Source organism: Stegostoma tigrinum, chromosome 12 (assembly GCF_030684315.1).
Source record: "Stegostoma tigrinum isolate sSteTig4 chromosome 12, sSteTig4.hap1, whole genome shotgun sequence".
Taxonomy (NCBI): domain Eukaryota; kingdom Metazoa; phylum Chordata; class Chondrichthyes; order Orectolobiformes; family Stegostomatidae; genus Stegostoma; species Stegostoma tigrinum.
The window spans coordinates 44352154-44369375 of NC_081365.1; the positions used below are offsets into that span (position 1 = coordinate 44352154).

Here is a 17222-nt window from a genome sequence, read left to right on the forward strand (position 1 = left end):
CAATAACATGCATAAAATAGACTTTCTTTGCAGAATCACAAAAATACAGTAAAGCAATCAAAAATTAGGGTTCACTAAAAGTTTGACTGATGAGGAACGTGCTTAGTTTGTGAATCTCCAAGGTTCCAATGAAATACCAGCGAGACTAAAGCTCCACTAATCAAAGAAAGCAAACAGCAGTGGCTGGCAGAGAGGACGACGGATGAAATAAAACCAAAAGTGAAAGCAGCCAGAAGTGTTTGAAAAAAGAAAGAGCCTGGCACCATGGAGAGATATGAAAAACAAGCAACAGTGATAAAATAGATTTTAGAAGCTGCAAAAATGGAATATGAAAATGAATTTCAGGCATATCAAAATCATTTTTAGAAAAAGTTGCATCAGGAAACAGGACAGTTAAGAGCAATGTAGGTTTTGATAATGGTTATATAAAGTATACAAAATGTAAAGTATATAAAATAAGGAAGACGGATACAGTGATGATTACAGCACTTCAGCATCTAAAAGTAGAAGTTTACAAAAGTATGCGCGACATTCCAAAGTCTGGGCTGGAGACTCCCCAAAATTTGCAGAAGCCAAATAACATTAAAGTAGTCTATAATCTAAAGTAGACAGAACTGATTACAAGATATAAGTTACCAGGTGTTTTTCACAAGACTAAATACTGTTGAACTGGCATCCATTTCATTCCAAGAGACTAATTTCCAGCAGCTGCAGTTGTATAACTGATGATTATTTTTGCTGCAGTATATTGAATTCATTACATTTGGCAAACATTGTACTAATTAGCTCCCCTGCTTATCCACTTATCTAGGATGAGATTGTTCAAACTTCTACACAGAAATCACCAACAATCAGGGACAGCACAGTGGTTAGCACTGCAGCCTCACAGCACCAGGGACCCGGGTTCAATTCTAGCCTCGGGCAACTGTCTACGTGGAGTTTGCACATTCTTCCCGTGTCTGCGTGGGTTTCCTCCCACAGTCCAAAGATGTGCAGGGTAGGTGGATTGGCCATGCTAAATTGTCCATAGTGCTCTAGGAGGTGTAGGTTAGGTGGGTTGTAGGATGAAGGGTCTGGCTGGGATGCTCCGAAGTCCAGTGTGTACTTGTTGGGCCGAAGGGCCTGTTTCCACACTGTAGGTGTTCTGGGTTCTAGACCTTTTTCTCAGAACAACTCTATTCAACATTAAGAGAACATGTAGCCTCTAGAGCAAAGGACTGGGAAAGTCACGCTCTGGAGGGAAAAGTGAGAACATTTCAGTTGCAACTAGCACTTCCATGACAATTCTCAACACAAAATGACCAAAACAGGGTTTCAAAGTTGCACAAAAAATTAACTTTTGACAGTGTGTACATAAATCCCCACATCTAATCACTTGATGTTCCACCTTATCCACTGAATTTCCGTTTTTTCAATAAAGGTTACATTTTTCCAAAAAGGTTAGATCAAACTTGAAACATTAACTTAGTAAGTTCAGCAGCATCTGAGACTACTTTTAGCCAACACTTTCTTTTTTAAATTTCCGGTTGCGGCCATCATCTCGAGCTTTTGGTTCTGATGTGGAGGTACCGGGGTTGACAAAATCAGAAGTCACACACAATTATCAGGATTATTTGAAATCACAAGCTTTGGAAGGTCTGCTGAGTAAGGTGAGGGCCTATGGTGTTCGAGGTGAGCTACTGGCTTGGATTGATGATTGGCTGACAGAAGGCAGAGAGTTGGGATAAAAGGCTCTTTCTCGGAATGGCAACCGGTGACAAGTGGTGTCCTGTATGGTTCAGCGTTGGGGCCACAGCTGTTCACTTTATATATTAATGATCTGGATGAAGGGACTGGGGACATTCTGGCAAAGTTTGCCGATGCTACGAAGATTGGTGGACAGGCAGGTAGTCCTGAGGAGGTGGGGAGGCTGCCAAAAGATTTAGACAGTTTAGGAGAGTGGTCCAGGAAATGGCTGATGAAATTCAATGTGAGCAAATGAGAGGTTTTGCACTTTGGCAAAAAGAATACAGGCATATGCTATTTCCTAAATGGTGAGGAAAATTCATAAAGCAGAAGTACAAAGGGATCTGGGAGTGTTGGTCCAGGATTCTTTAAAAGTTAACTTGCAGGTAGAGTTTGTGATTAAGAAAGCGAATGAAATGTTGTTGTTTATCTCAAGAGGGTTGGAATATAAAAGCAGTGATGTGCTTCTGAGGCTTTATAAAGCTCTAGTTAGGCCCCATTTAGAATAATGTGCCCAATTTTGGGCCCCACACCTCAGGAAGGACATACTAGCCCTGGAGCGTGTCCAGCGGAGATTCACACAGAAGATCCCTAGAATGGTAGGTTTAACATACGATGAACGGCTGAGGATCCTGGGATTGTACTCATTAGAGTTTAGAACGTTGAGTGGAGATCTAATAGAAACTTACAAGATAATGTATGGCTTAGAAAGGGTGGATGCTGGGAAGTTGTTTCTGTTAGGCTGGGAGACAAGGACCCGTGGGCACAGCCTTAAAATTAGAGGGGGTAAATTTAAAACTGAAATGAGACGACATTTCTTCAGCCAGAGAGTGGTGGGCCTGTGGAATTCATTGCCGCAGAGTGCAAGTGGAGGCTGGGACGTTAAATGTCTTCAAGGCAGAGATCGACAAATTTTTGATCTCACAAGGAATCAAGGGCTACGGGGAGAGTGCAGGGAAGTGGAGTTGAAACGCCCAACAGCCACGATTTAAATGGCGAGGTGGACTCGATGGGCCGAATGGCCTTACTTCCACTCCTATGTCTTATGGAAGCGCTGTTCCTTCGTCAGGTGGTGACTGTCGTTTTTGAAATCGCAATGTCCTGTACTGAGATGCTCGCCAAACTCAGTTGTAGTGCCTGGTGTTTTTTTTGTGTGTGTATGGAGTAAAATGAATAAATGTAAGGGACGTAGTACAAAGAACAGGAACAACACGTTGCACAAAAAGCAAGGATGGCAGGCTGAGCGGTAAGGTACAGGGTCAGAAAGGAGAAAATAACGGGAGAAATGGGAAGGGCTGATGTTCATCTCATCTGCTGAGTGATTCAAACATCGGATTCGAGTCCCGCCTGAAGACCCGGTGAATTCTTTCCACTTCGCAAGCTGTTGAAATGTTAGCTTATTTTTAATGAGGTGCTCTCAGTACACCCTGCCTCGCAATCCGCATTTTGTGGCTCACCGGGCAGGCTGCGCGCGCAGTCAATGTGGTCGAGTTTGGATCGAAAACTGGAGGCTGAGCACCGTCTGAAGCTGATTTGTTTTTCATTTGCAAGAATGCAGTCGGAGCTACGTATTCGTCTTAATGACGACGGATATAAAAACTGGATTAAAGCAGGCCTCTGTCTGCAGAAAACTCGAAATTGTCTGATTGGCTTTGTTATCAGCGAAATGGAGAAATTCCACCAGTTTCTCCTTCACGCTAACTCGTTGCTGTGGCGAAAAATTTGCAGGAATTCTTGCCGTCCGCAAGGAACAGAAGTGAGTAAACAAAACCAAGAAGCTTTTGTGCTCCTAAGATGCTCCTTGGCTGCTGTGTTCGTCCAGCTCCACACCTTGTTAGCTACGTATCTTTGTACACAAGGAAGCAACAGGAATTGAACTATTAACTATGTTTTATACCATGCCTTCAAAAACGAAAACGTTATTTCCGTCATCTTTCAGCACCTTTTTGAAGTGTTTTATTTCCTATTAAGTATGAAGTTTGGTGCTTTATATTTCATTGAAGTAATTCTGTTTCCAGCATCAGTGCAGTATCCTGAGATTCGAAATGGGATATATTGACCCGCGCTGTTGGGGTGACGGGGAAATGTATAACTACAAATCTTTTCAGCAAGCCTGCACTTGCGATTGTCGGGATAAAACTGCAGAATGCGTATGTCATTATATATCAAGGATAGGCGTGCTGCCGTGAAGTTTCACTTTTACGACAGGGCGAGGGCTACTTCAATTAAACTTAAAGTTGGATTATGGAGACGTAGTTTTGCCAGCACCGAGAGAGAGGACAGGTAAGTTTACTTTCGTCAGTGGCCGATGTACCTACAAACGGACACGAAGAAAATTCCATAGGCCCCACGACAATGGACAAGAAAGATGTCCAACTGGGAGGTGAACGGGAAAGATTGTAATCATTAATACATGAGATTCAATTTATCGCATGAACATTCACTGATTTAAACAAGGTGGATGAAATCAGTTTGGAGCATTGCCACACTATTGTACTGGTTTGAACACAGGTGCAAACAAAGTGCATTCAAGTGAGTTTATGGATGAGTTTCGGAGTTGACCAGAAACCCACAGAAATTGGTTCAGGAGTCCAGTGGAAATATGGTCTCCAATATTGGCAGTATACTCATTATCATAACTTTCTAATTAAACATTAACATTGTATTTTCCACCACTTGTACTAAAAGAACAATATAAGCAATAGGATGATGTTACATTATGACAAACTTATGTTGTCAATGTTCATGATAATGGTGAACGTGGAAATTTACAATGGCAATATAAATATTAGGATGGTGCCATTTGTGAACATCTCAAGAAGGTGACTGGGTAGTCCTTGGAGATTATTCATGAATTGCCCTTTGTTATTTGGGTACCATGTCTGTCAGAGTCTGGGTTGTCTGGTTTCTGCATTTTTCTGCCCTGCCCATTTGCTAAAAGAGAAGTAATTAATAGAGCTTGACACTGGAATCATCGACAAACAGATGAACTCTTGGCCCTTATGACATGATGATAAATATAAAATTAATTCACGAGATGTGTATTGTCCATCATTTATTATCTTGAGAAGGTGGTGGTGAACTGCTGCCTTGAACCATTGCCGTCCATTTGGAATATGTAGATCATTGTGACATCATGAGGAAGTTCTAGGATTTTGACCCAGCAACGTTGAAGGACCGGCAATACATTTCCATGTCAGGCTATTGAGAGTCCTGGGAGGGGTGTCGGTGGTGGTGATATTCCTGCTGCCTGTATCCTTCTAGGTGGTAGTGCTCGTGGACTAAGATGTTACTGTCAGAGAACCCCCCATAGAGTTCATGCTTGAAGCTGATTCTATTCAGGATGATGGACACCAAGCAGCAATGTCCTGGGAGTGTGATTAGTCCCAAAATTGATCATTGACTTCCTAGGTATTGAGTAATGAGTACTGCCACTGAAGAATTGTGTTTCTCAACTTTCGCTGTTATCAATTTTGAGAGTTCTTTGTCGTTTGTGACATGATGCTCTGACTTCATTAGTAGCTTCACAGAATTCTTACAATGTGGAAACAGGCCCTTTGGCCCAACAAGCCCACATTGACCCTCACAGCCTCCTAACCAGACACGTCCCCTATAGCCCACCTAATCTACACGTCCCTGAACACTACATGGGCTATTTAGTACGGCCGGTGCACCTGGCCAGCACATCTTTGGACTGCAGGAAGAAATCTGAACAGACGGTTGCCTGAGGGTAGAATCAAACCCAGGTTCCTGGCGCTGTGAGGCAGTAGTACCAACCTCTGACCCACCATGCTGCCCCTAGTTCCAAGTAGTTGCATTATTGGCGTAGTTGTATTGTTGGTATAGCTCCACTACTTCATTGGGTCACAATGTAAAATTACACTTTTCCAGTTACCAAGATAATCAATTAAGTACTTTATCTATATCAGATTCATCAACCAAATCCATTAATCAGTTTCTTAAATATTGGTTTATTATCAAAACAAAGCTTATTCAATTAATACGCAATAAAAGTTAGTTATATAGAAAAATAAATGTGTCCCCTTCTAAATGTTCCAAAATGCCCACACAAACATAGTCAATGCAGTCAAGAATACTGCAAGAACTGGGAGGGCATGGAAAACTATTTTTTCATGCTGTTAACAGAGGGAGAAAAGGAGTGAGGGTTCCTAAAGACAAAGGGGTTATTAATGGTGGCGAAGTGAAGATCGAGATGTAAGAAGAAGGAAATCAGCCCTCTGAAAAAATGTGTAAAGATAAATGCTAAAAAAGAGCAGACGTAGGCCATCTGGCCCTTTGATTCTGCTCCACCATCTGTTATGATCATGACTGAGCATTCAACTCAATAGGCTGTTTTCCCCCATTTCCCCTGCAGTCTTTAATCACTTTAGGCCCAGGTGCTATATCCAACTCCTTGAAATCTTAGTGTTTTGGTCTCTGAAAGATCACTGGAAAGTAACTCTACTTTCTCTCCACAGACCTGATGAATTTCTTCAGTTTCTGCTTTAGTATTTTGGCCTCAACTGCTGTCTGCAGTAGCAAATTTCACAGGCTCACCACTCTCTGGGTGAAGAGATTTCTCTTCATCTCAGTCGTAAATGGTTTACACCATATCCTTAGACTGTGACTCCTGGGTCTTGACTCACCTGCCATTGGGAAACATCCTTCCTACATCTATCCAGTCTAGTCCTGTTAGAATTTTATAGGTTTCTATGAAGAATCTCCTCCCCCAATTCTTCTAAACTCCAGTGAATATAGTTGAGCCAGTCTCTCCCCATATGTCACTCCCACTATCCTAGTAATCAGTGTGGTAAACGTTCACTGCACTCCTTCTAAAGCCTTCCTGGTTTTGCTACCAAAGTGACTAACCTCACAATTATCCACATTATACTGCATCTGCCATGCATTTGTCCACTCACTAAGCTAAGTGTGTTTGAATCTTCTTGCACCTTCCCACCCAGCTTAGTCATCTGCAGATTTGAACTAATTATATTTAGTTCCCTCAACTAAATCATTCATATATATTGTGAATGGCTGGGGTCCAAGCAATGATCTCTGTGGTACCTCAGTAATTCACTGCCTGCCATTCAGAAAAAAGACACATTCATTCTCAGTTTTTATTTCCAACCAGTTTTTCTACCCATGCCAACACACTAACTTCTCCCCGATCCCACCCAGTCCCGTGTGGTTTATCTTTGTTGTTTTTTTTTCTTTAATCTTTGTGCGGCTTTGTCAAAAGCCTTCTGAAAGTCTAAATAAACCACATCCACTGGCTATCCCTCAAGTCTACTGTCCCATCCTTGAGGATTTCCAGTAAATTTGCCAAACATCATTTCACTTGCATAAATCCATGGTGACTGTTTCCGATCCTGCCAATGCTTTCCAAGTGCTCTACTATAAAACCTTTTATCATGGACTCTAGTAATTTCTCCATTTACTGATGTCAAGCTGACTGGTCTATAATTCCCAGATAGCAAGGTGTAGAGCTGGATGAACACAGCATGCCAAGCAGCATAATAGAAGCAGGAAGGCTGACGTTTCAGGCCTAGGCCCTTCTTCATAAATGGAGGGAGGGGAAAGAGGTTCTGAAATAAAGAGGGGGAGGCAGATCGAGGATGGATAGAGGAGTTAGACAAGTCAGAGGCAGGGATGGAGCCAGTAAAGGTGAGTGTAGGTGGGGAGATAGGGAGGGGATAGGTCAGCCCAGGGAGGACAGACAGGTCAAGGGGGCAGGATGAGGTTAGTAGGTAGGAAGTGGGCGTGCGGCTTGAGGTGGGAGGAGGGGATAGATGGCAAGAAGGACAGGTTAGGGAGGCGGGTACGAGCTGGGCTGGTTTTGGGATGCAATGGGGGAGGGGAGATTTTGAAGCTTGTGAAATCCACGTTGGTACCATTGGGCTGCAGGGTTCCCAAGCAGAATATGAGTTGCTGTTCCTGCAACCTTTGCGTGGCATCGTTGTGGCACTGCAGGAGGCCCACAATGGACATGTCGTCTGAGGAATGGGAGGGGGAGTTAAAATGGTTCGCGACTGGGAGGTGGAATTGTTTATTGCAAACTGAGGTTGCAGGAACAACAACTCGTATTCCGCTTGGGAACCCTGCAGCCCTTTGGTGTCAATGTAGACTTCACAAGCTTCAAAATCTCCCCTTCCCCTACCACTTAAAAAAACCGTCCCCGCCTCCCTAACCTGTTCTTCCTCTCACCTATTCCCCCTCCTCCCACCTCAGTTTTCCTACCTGCTAACCTCGTCTCGCCCCCTTGACCTGTCTGTCCTCCCCAGACCTATCTCCTCCCCTCCTCTCTACCTCTCCACCTGCACTGACCTTTACTGGCTCCATCCGCACCCCTTTGACTTGTCTGTCTCCCCCATCTTCTCCTCTACCCATCTTCTATCTGCCTCCCCCCCCCCCTCCCTATTTTTTATTTCAGAACCCCCTTCCCCTCCCCCATTTCTGAAGGGTCTAGGCCTGAAACGCCAGCCTTCCTGTTCCGCTGATGTTGCTTGGCCTGCTGTGCTCATCCAGCTCCACACCTTGTTATCTCAGATTCTCCAGCATCTGCAGTTCCTATTATCTCCTATTATCTCAGGTCTGTCATTCCCACTTTCCTTTCTACCTCCCTTTTTAATTAGAGGGGTTATGCCAGTTATCTCCCACTTGTGGGAACTGTCCTGGAGTCTATAGAATCATGGATAGTGCCCACAAATACACCCATTGTTTATGGGACTACTTCCTTAAGTACTCTAGGACGTAGATAATCAGGCCCTCAGGATTTATTCTCCTTCAATATCATCAATTTATCTACTAATGCTAATTTCCTTCACGTCATCACTCTCACTAAATCTTTGTGTTCCCGAACACTTCTGGTGTGGTATTCTATCCATCCTCCTTTGTGAAAACAGAACCAAAATATGTATTGAATTTGTCAACCATTTCTTTGTTCCTCATTTTCTGGCCTACGTTTGGCTGCATCAACCTTTTTATCTTCACATACCTATAGAACCTTTTACAGTCAGAATCAATCCATGCTGAATTCTAACCTACTCCCACTCCTCTGAATTTTTTTTTTCTGGTCAGTTTGTATGCCTACTACTTGGATCTAATGCTATCTCTAATTTCCCTTGTAAATCATGGTTTACCCAGCTTTACCATTTTACTTTTGTGCCTGACAGCAATCAACAATTGTTGCAGTTCACCTATGCATTCTTTGAATGTTGCCATTGCCTTTCATCATTACCTCTTTAAGTAATATTCCTCACTGTATCATTAATAAAGCCAGGGGGCTACATATTTTTGCCCATAAGGAAACAAGCAGGAATTGAACTGCTGACTATCCTTTGTGCTATTCTTTCACAAGTGTAAACATAACTTATCTTCATTCACTTGTGAAAAGAGGAAGTAAAGATTTTTCTGCAGAGACTGACTTTTTTTTTAAAAAAGCACTTTTCCCAAGTTGTTGATCTTGGAAGCTAAAGAATAAAGTACAGAATGTTCCTTAGCCTGTTGGTACATGTGCTTAAGTCACTAATCATGTACAGTTGTCTCTGAAATCTTGAAGACTCAGCTTGCCTAGGAAATACAAGCTTGAGCTGTTCCCTTCAAAATCATTCTTTTAAAAGAACAAATGGTTTTCAACTTAAATTCAACAAGAGAGTTTTCAGATACAGGAGCAATCAACTTGCCAATTCGTTCTTATCATGTTGATAAAACCAGCACTTCACCAAGCCAATCACTCTTCAAAATGGCCCCAACAATGGCTTAAAGCTACACACCCCCAAAAATCTCATTATTTCTCAATTAGTTTTACACAATGTGGAACTTCATTAGTGTTTGTACTTGTGCTGCAGTAAAGACTTTTTCACAGATTGACTACCCTCTGAGAAAAGAGGGTCAGAAGACAATTCTCCCCAGGTTGCTTCTAGATATCTGAAACCTTTTGCAAGTAACCCTCGGGAATAAACTTAGAAGCACCAGGAAAACAAGATAACAAAGTGTGGAGCTGGATGAACACAGCAGGCCAAGCAGCATCTCGGGAGCACAAAAGCTGACGTTTCGGGCCTAGACCCTTCATCAGAGAGCCTCTTTTTGCCACCTCAATCTACAGAAGCCTCCTCAACAAACCAGATGTATTCTTCATGAAACCTGTCAATTGACTTGACTTGCTCTGCAAGAGCAACATCCAGCTTTCATTTGACGATCTCATCTGATAAGCTACGTTTTAAGAATTAGAAAGTATCACAGTGTCCTTTGTCATCAAATTTTGGGAGGGGATTACACAAATTTAAACCACTCTAGTCACTCTGGTTCCATTAATCAATGGGCCACAACATAATTTGAAAAGGTTTATTCTACATAACATTTTTAACTGGTTATTTATTATGATGATACATATCAGATTTGAAACTACATGATCTATCAACCTACTTACTTATTTTTTAGTTTATCAAACATCTATTCAGTGAAAATACAATAATACGTTAATGCACACAGTCTGTAAAATAGAAGTACAAACTCTAAATGCACCCAAAATGGCAAATGTGAATGTAGATTCTCTTCTCTAAAAGAGAAAAAAAAAAAATTTCTGTGCAGAGAGTGCATTTGTAAAGAAAATACTTTGGTTAATGAGTTATTCTTTGAGTGAAAGTATAAAGAGTGGAATGTTCTAGAGTCTGTTGCTGACTGTCTGGCATATGTTGTCAAGTCACTAGTTTTGCATTGATGTTTCCTAAGTCGTACAGATGCATGGTGCTCAGGAAATGCAATCTTGAGATCTACCTTCAGAGTTCTTTCAAAGAATAAACAGGTTTCACCCTGAATTCTACAAAAGGGTTTTCTTTTCAGAAATGAGTGATCAGTTGGTTAGCTTTTTCTCAACAGGCTTTCTTCCAGTTCGACCAGATAACCACATAACCAGCCAGTCATTCTTTAAAACAGCCCCAGTGGTGATCTATAGCAAGTCAAGTAGTTATTAGCTATCAGATTTGCAGGGAGAGAGTATTTTATAAAAGAAGACCTTCAATATCCACACTTCGTGTAAAACCAGATGACATAGGAGCAGAAGAAGACCACAGACCCTATCGTTTCAGCTCTGCTATTCAAGAATGTTGTGGCTGATCTGATAGTCCAGAATACCACTTTCCAGTCTTGTCCCCAATTCTTTGATTCCCTTAGTGATTAAAAAATCTGTCTATCTCAGTCTTGAATGTACTTAATCAGCCAGTCTTAATGGCCCTCTAGAGTAAATAATTGCACAGAGTAACTACCCTCCTGAGAGAACAAATTCTTCTTCATTTCTGTCTCAAATGTGCAACCCTTTATTCTGAGATTGTCTTCTGGCCCTGGAGTCTCCCAGAAAGGGAAACAAACTTTCTGCATCTACCATGTAAAGATCTCTTGAAATTTTTTATGCTTCAAAATGTCATTCTTGAGAACTCTGAAGGTAAATCTCATTCTTGCATATCCCAACAAGTACAGGCCCAAATCTACTCAACCTATCCTGATGACATAGTCCCTTCATAGCCTAGTGAACATTGTCTACACTGCCTCAAATGAAATATATCATTTCCTTAGATACTAAGCTCAAAAGTGCGATGACATTTAAAGAAGCCACTGCAGATATATCCATGAAACTTGGAAAAAAATTCACTTTTCATGGTTCTGAGTAATACTAATATAACACATCTGTGTTACATAATGCTTTAAATATCTAATCTCCCGAGTTCCAAAGGTTCATGCGTGATGTGTACCACAATTGAATACAAACTGCTTTATTTCAGGTTATCAGAAATTTATATTAAATGTTCTTAAGTGCCTCCTGTTCTCTGGCAATCCATGACCTGACCCAAACTTTGAATAATTTCCAAACTAGCATTTTTTTTAAAAAATCCCTAACCAGTATGCCATGGCTGTCTGAATTTCTTACAATCTAAACTAACCTTTTCCATCAGTCAGTTGGACCTAAGGTTATAATAGCTATCAAATCCTTTTGATTACGACTAAAACCGTGGCATTGGTAAGTACAAAGCCTTTTGGTGCAGATATATCTCTGACCTGAATGAACACAATAATTGCATTCATATAGTGTGTCTAAACATTATGAAACATACCATAAATTTTCTCAAAAATGTTATCAAATAAAAATTGACATTGACCCTCCGTAAGGAGTTATTAGGACAGGTGAAGAAAAGCTTAAAGAGATAGGTTTCGAGGAATTTCTTTTCAAAAAAGGGTTATTAAGACAGTGATGTAGGGAAGGAATTCCAGAGCAATTATGTACTGTTTCAAAGTAACTTGGTATGTATTCTGAACAGTTGGTGGCCTTGTGGTAATATTGCTGGGCTGTTAATCCAGAGACCCAGGTAATGTTTTAGAGGCCCAGAGCAAATGGTGGAATTTGAATTCAATTTTAAAAAAAAACCTCGAGTTAAGCATCTAATGAATCCATCTTCAAAAATTCCATCTGGTTCATTAATGTCCTTTAGGGAAGGAAACTGCTATCCTTGCCAGTTCTGGTCTCCACGCGATTCCAGAGCCACTGCAATGTGGTTGGCTCGAACTGCCCTCTGGGCAATTAGAGATGGGCAATAAATGCTGCTCCAGCCAGTGATGCCCTCATCAGTCAATTTTAAAAAAGAGAAGTAACTACTCATGTTTGTTGATTTCCCCATATGCAATATCATAGGACTTCAGCTGGTAATTTTTTTTTTGACTCACTCATGACTGTGGACCCCACAGCCTGGCCAGCATTTCATTGCCAGTCCGTAGGTGCCCTTGAAAAGGTGGTGGTGAGCTGCCTTCTTGAACCACTCGGTACACGTACTGTATGTTGACCCACAATTCCCTAAGGGAGGGAATTCCTGGATTTTGACTCAATGACGGTGAAGGAATATTCCAAGGAAGGATCATGAGTGCCTTAGAGGGGAATTTGCAAGTCGTGGTGTTCCCATGTTAATGCTAAAAGATGCAGTTGTTTGCAATGCCTGTATACACTAGCCTTACCTCACATGTTACCATTTTTTACCTTTTGACCTGAAGTTGAATTGTGGAATTTCGCAATTTTGGAAATTTCTTGATATTTTAATTGATGCTCTTGGTTTTTTTAAAAACTGTTAACTTATGCAGTGTCTTACAACACACAATTTTCTTTAGTTTCAGGGGGCATGTGATTTATGTGAAGAATGGAAGACAGAAATTCTGAAGCACCATACAAATCAAAACAATGTGTTATACTGGGGCAACTGTTTTCCTCCACTGTGGCCAAAGCAGGCTTGGGAAGTGGCAAAAGTATGTTTTATGTTCAGTTTTATACTCAGCAATGTGATAAACAGTTACTGCATTCAGAATATTTATTGATAATACAGTGCATACAATATGAACCTCTACTATGTAGACACATTGTTCGTTCTAGTTCTTATTTCAAAATGCAGCTCCTTTCCGTGACTTTTATGAACCAATCCAACTTGGTTTTTATTTTGCTGAAAATGTTAGTCAACTTTTTTGCAGTTGTGTTAATTTCTTTAGATCCAGATTACAGTGACAAGTTGAAAAGTGCACATATTAGCAGTAATATGCTTAATTATGGACAATTATCAGCTATAATCCACTTTCTGAAGTACAGTGAAACTTGTATAGATGGTCACTAAAATTGAAACTGATTGAGAGATCTAGGTTAAGTAGTAATATGAATGAAAGGCCCTCCTGAAACTGCATACAATCTTAAATTACATTCAATGGACAGCCTTCAGTAGACCAAGCCTTTCACAACTAAAAGTTCACTCTGAGGCTGCCGGGAGCTTTTAAAAGAAACTTCTCTGAAATGAAGAACACTTTACCTAGCATCCAGAGGGGTGGGTGGAGAATTTCCTGTATTGAGTGCTGCCATGTCTCGGTCTTTTTTTTCTCCTGCTTTCGGTGCTGAATAAATGATTTCCTATTCTTTCTCAAAGCCATCCCGTCCTGACCTCATCAACAATGTTACAATCAAAGGTGCCAGGCGTAAACTGTGCTGTATTTGTAGCTGTGTCGGTTTTTAAGGAATAGTGTAGTGTCTGTCACAAGCTGCTGCACACTGTAAACAGACGTTCCAGAGAATGTGGTCCATAGCTTCTTAACACAGAAAGCCCACATGACTCACAAGGGAGGGCTGTCTTTACTAGGCTCACACAGCTGTGTCCATGAAAACATGAAGTGGCTAGTGGTGGCTTTACTCCTGCAGACTCACAGCTGCATTCCTATTTCATGTGTAACCTGCTGTGTATCCCCAAAATATTCTCAATTTGTTCTAAGATTACCTTTGTATGAAAGACACCTTCCTTCCTCCCTTCCTTTTCTTCTGCCATTGGATACAGTGATAATATAAAATTATTCAAATCTGGCAAGCAGATATTGTTTTAATTTATTATTTAATTGCATTTGATGAAGATGCACGTATCTAATATCTCAACTGTAGGTACACAAAGAAATAAACACTTCTGTCATTTTCCATTTGTGTAGAGATGGAAGTTTTATCGATTCTCTTGTACCCTTTTTCTCTCCCTCTCTCTAAATTGTGAAAGAAAGCTCAAAACCTTGGGCTTGTGGTCTCACAGCCCGTCACACACAATTCATGATGTCCTGGTAAAAGTTCATAGAACATTGTGTCTCAAACTGTGTTCCAATATTTGAATGCTTTAAATTGTATGTACATGTTCTTTGTTTACAAAGAACAGCCCTCTGTGTATTAATATATGTACCTTCCATTAGACGTTGCCAGCCCAACTGACGATCTTAAATTGGTTATCAGCATAATTACACCACAATTCAGGATTATCCAGCAAATGTTGTCTGAATGCAAAAACACATACAATGTTGGAATCTGTGTTGCAGGTTTTGCAAATACATGCTGTTTGATGCAGCCAGTCCCTTGTTTGTTACAGACACCCGAAGAGACTTGCTGCCTGTTGTGATCTGCCTTAATTGACATCACATCAGCAAAATTAAGAGATGAAATGGAACATTCAAATAAGCTCCCTTTCCTCAATGCCCTAGTTTATAAATTGGTGAGGGGTTCTCAGCTACTTTCCACCACAAACCAGCTGTCACTAGTCATGTACACATTGGAATTTCAATAGTCTCATATGCTATAAGATTGACCTTATCGGAAGCCCTGTAAATAGGACCCTTTTCTCCCTCGGCCCCTCAGAATGTTATTGTGGACAATACTTCCAGAGACACAATACTTGGTACAAGTGTCCAAGTCTCAAATTGTTGGCAAATTAACTCAAGAACCTTGGATCACTTTTACTAAAGGGTATTATTTTCTGCAGACTTGTGATACACTGAACCCTAAAGCAGCTGAAGAACTGACAGTCCAACAGTTTATTTCTAGCTATTTTTTAAATCCACACGCCATTTGTATGTAAATATAAAAAATCACTCAACTGTTTTTGGCTGATTCTTCCAGTGTCACTCTGTACAATCTTTTCCCAATTGCAGTGACATTGTTGTGTCGGGGGTTTTTACTCAGGTAGTTATAGACTCTCCCTTTTCCCATCTATTCTCCGCATCAGCGATCTCAAGATGTATTAGAAAACTTCAGTGTTATCCCATTTGTGTTATAAATGCTCAACAGAAATTTTATTTCTTCTTGATAGTGCGCATCGCATTTTAAGAGTTGACGGCTTCTTTAAAGTGACTAAAGATATGCCATAATTCTAATCTTCCAAAACAGATATGGGGTCACCTGGAAAGCATGGGTAGCTTAAATTGAATGCTACATTTATTATATTGTGGCTAAAGCCAAAAATTACTTGCTACTTTAAGTAACTGCACTGATCCTGTGTGCCTGTTTTCTTGCACAATTGAAATTCTGAACTAACCGCGATCAAGATTTCCCATATTATGAACCACATGAGCAGAATACACATTCTGTCATCAGCACTAAAGCAGTGTGCTTAAACCTCAACCATGATATTTTATCTTTGATTTCTGAAGTCTGGATGTGCCCTTTGTTATCTGAGTTAACAGAGTACGTGATAAGTTTTAACCACCTGGTTTTCCCAAAAATATTTTTGTAATCTTGTTGCAGAGTAGGAAGACTATTTTGGTAAAATTCCATCTCCGAACATCAGGTAATTTACTGTTTAGTTTGTTCTCATTGTGAGCCAATCATTGGTAACAAGCCAGTGTCATGATTCATAGCAGAATGGAGTAATTGATGACAGTGTGGTACCTTAGTTTATATCAATTACAAATTTAAAGCTTTTACTCATATATTTGTCTATAAATGTACACCCACTGTATTCAGTTCATCTGGTGTAATCTGCCTTCCTTGCTGTACTTCATTGTATGATAAACATTGCAACTTTGTGAAAAGATATAGTGTAGGCCAATGGACTTTCTTTTTAAGATTGGAAAACTCACTACTCTGGAAGCCATTCTCAATATTGTACATTAAAATTAACTTGGTGAGAATTTTATGTTTCTCAACACCACAAAAGCTTCCTTCATCAAGGCTAGCTCATGTGTCTGTTTTTCAAGTATGTGACAGAATAAACAGCTCAGGTCACAATTTAACCTTCAGGCTATAGTATGATTATATCCTACCCAAATTATGCTTCTAAATACATTGATTCTATTCTAGAATCCCTCCAGTGCAGCTAAGGCAATTTGGCCCACTGAGTCTGCACCAACTCTCCCATCCCAGCAACCCTGTACTATAATCCCATATTTACCATGGGTGTTCCACTGAGCCTGCACATCTTTGAACTTTGGGAGGAAACCCACATGGATGTGGGGAGAATGTCTGAATGGAGTTTGCGCAGTCACGTAAGGTTGGAATCGAACCCTGATCTGTGGTGCCATAAGATAGGAGCACTAACCACGCTGCCTGTGCTTTGTGTTTAAATTTTTTTTTAAAATAGTGATTCCTTGGATAAGCATATGGATAATGATGGGATAGTGTAGGGGGAGGGGCTTAGATTAGTTCAGTCGGCGCAACATCGAGGGCCGAAGGGCCTGTTCTGCACTGTATTGTTCTATGTTCTGTGATGAATCTTTTTGAGATGCAGTTAAATCATGGATAGTGTTTTGTTTTCCACAGGTCTATATGCCTCGTGGACAGGCCAACACATTGGGGCCAGAAAAATGTGATGTGGCAGCTCTGTTAAATCTTATTATTTCATGTGACTGGTTTGATTTTATTGAACGGCAAAAAGTAATTGAGGTAATGAAGGTAACGTTTTTAAACATATATATCAAAGTTTATCAGAGATAACCAGGTATAGACCTGGATGAACACACCAGACCAAGCAGCATTAGAGGAGCAGGAAGGCTGACATTTCGGGCCTAGACCCTCCTTCAGAAAAGGATCTTAAGAAGGGTCTAGGCCCGAAGCGTCAGCCTTCCTGCTCCTCTGATGCTGCTTGGCCTGCTGTGTTCATCCAGCTCCGCACCTTGTTATCTCAGATTCTCCAGCATCTGCACTTCTTACTATCTATGAAAGGTTATCACTTTGTTTT

General features: G+C 40.8%; 1 protein-coding gene across 6 annotated transcripts in view; it reads left to right on the plus strand.

Moving 5' to 3' along the window:
• The first annotated feature begins 3207 nt into the window (after positions 1-3207).
• LOC125457317 (uncharacterized protein CXorf38-like) overlaps positions 3208-17222 on the plus strand; it is a 32688-nt gene continuing 18673 nt past the window's right edge. For 3 of the 6 annotated variants that reach the window (XM_048541384.1, XM_048541388.1, XM_048541386.1), the window contains exons 1-3: positions 3208-3481; positions 12874-13008; positions 16805-16936. In XM_048541384.1, coding sequence (XP_048397341.1) covers positions 3278-3481; positions 12874-13008; positions 16805-16936 — 471 coding nt within the window. In that variant the 5' untranslated portion in view covers positions 3208-3277. The remainder of the gene's footprint in view (positions 3482-12873; positions 13009-16804; positions 16937-17222) is intronic. The other 3 variants (XM_048541385.1, XM_048541390.1, XM_048541387.1) reach the window with 1 other exon arrangement.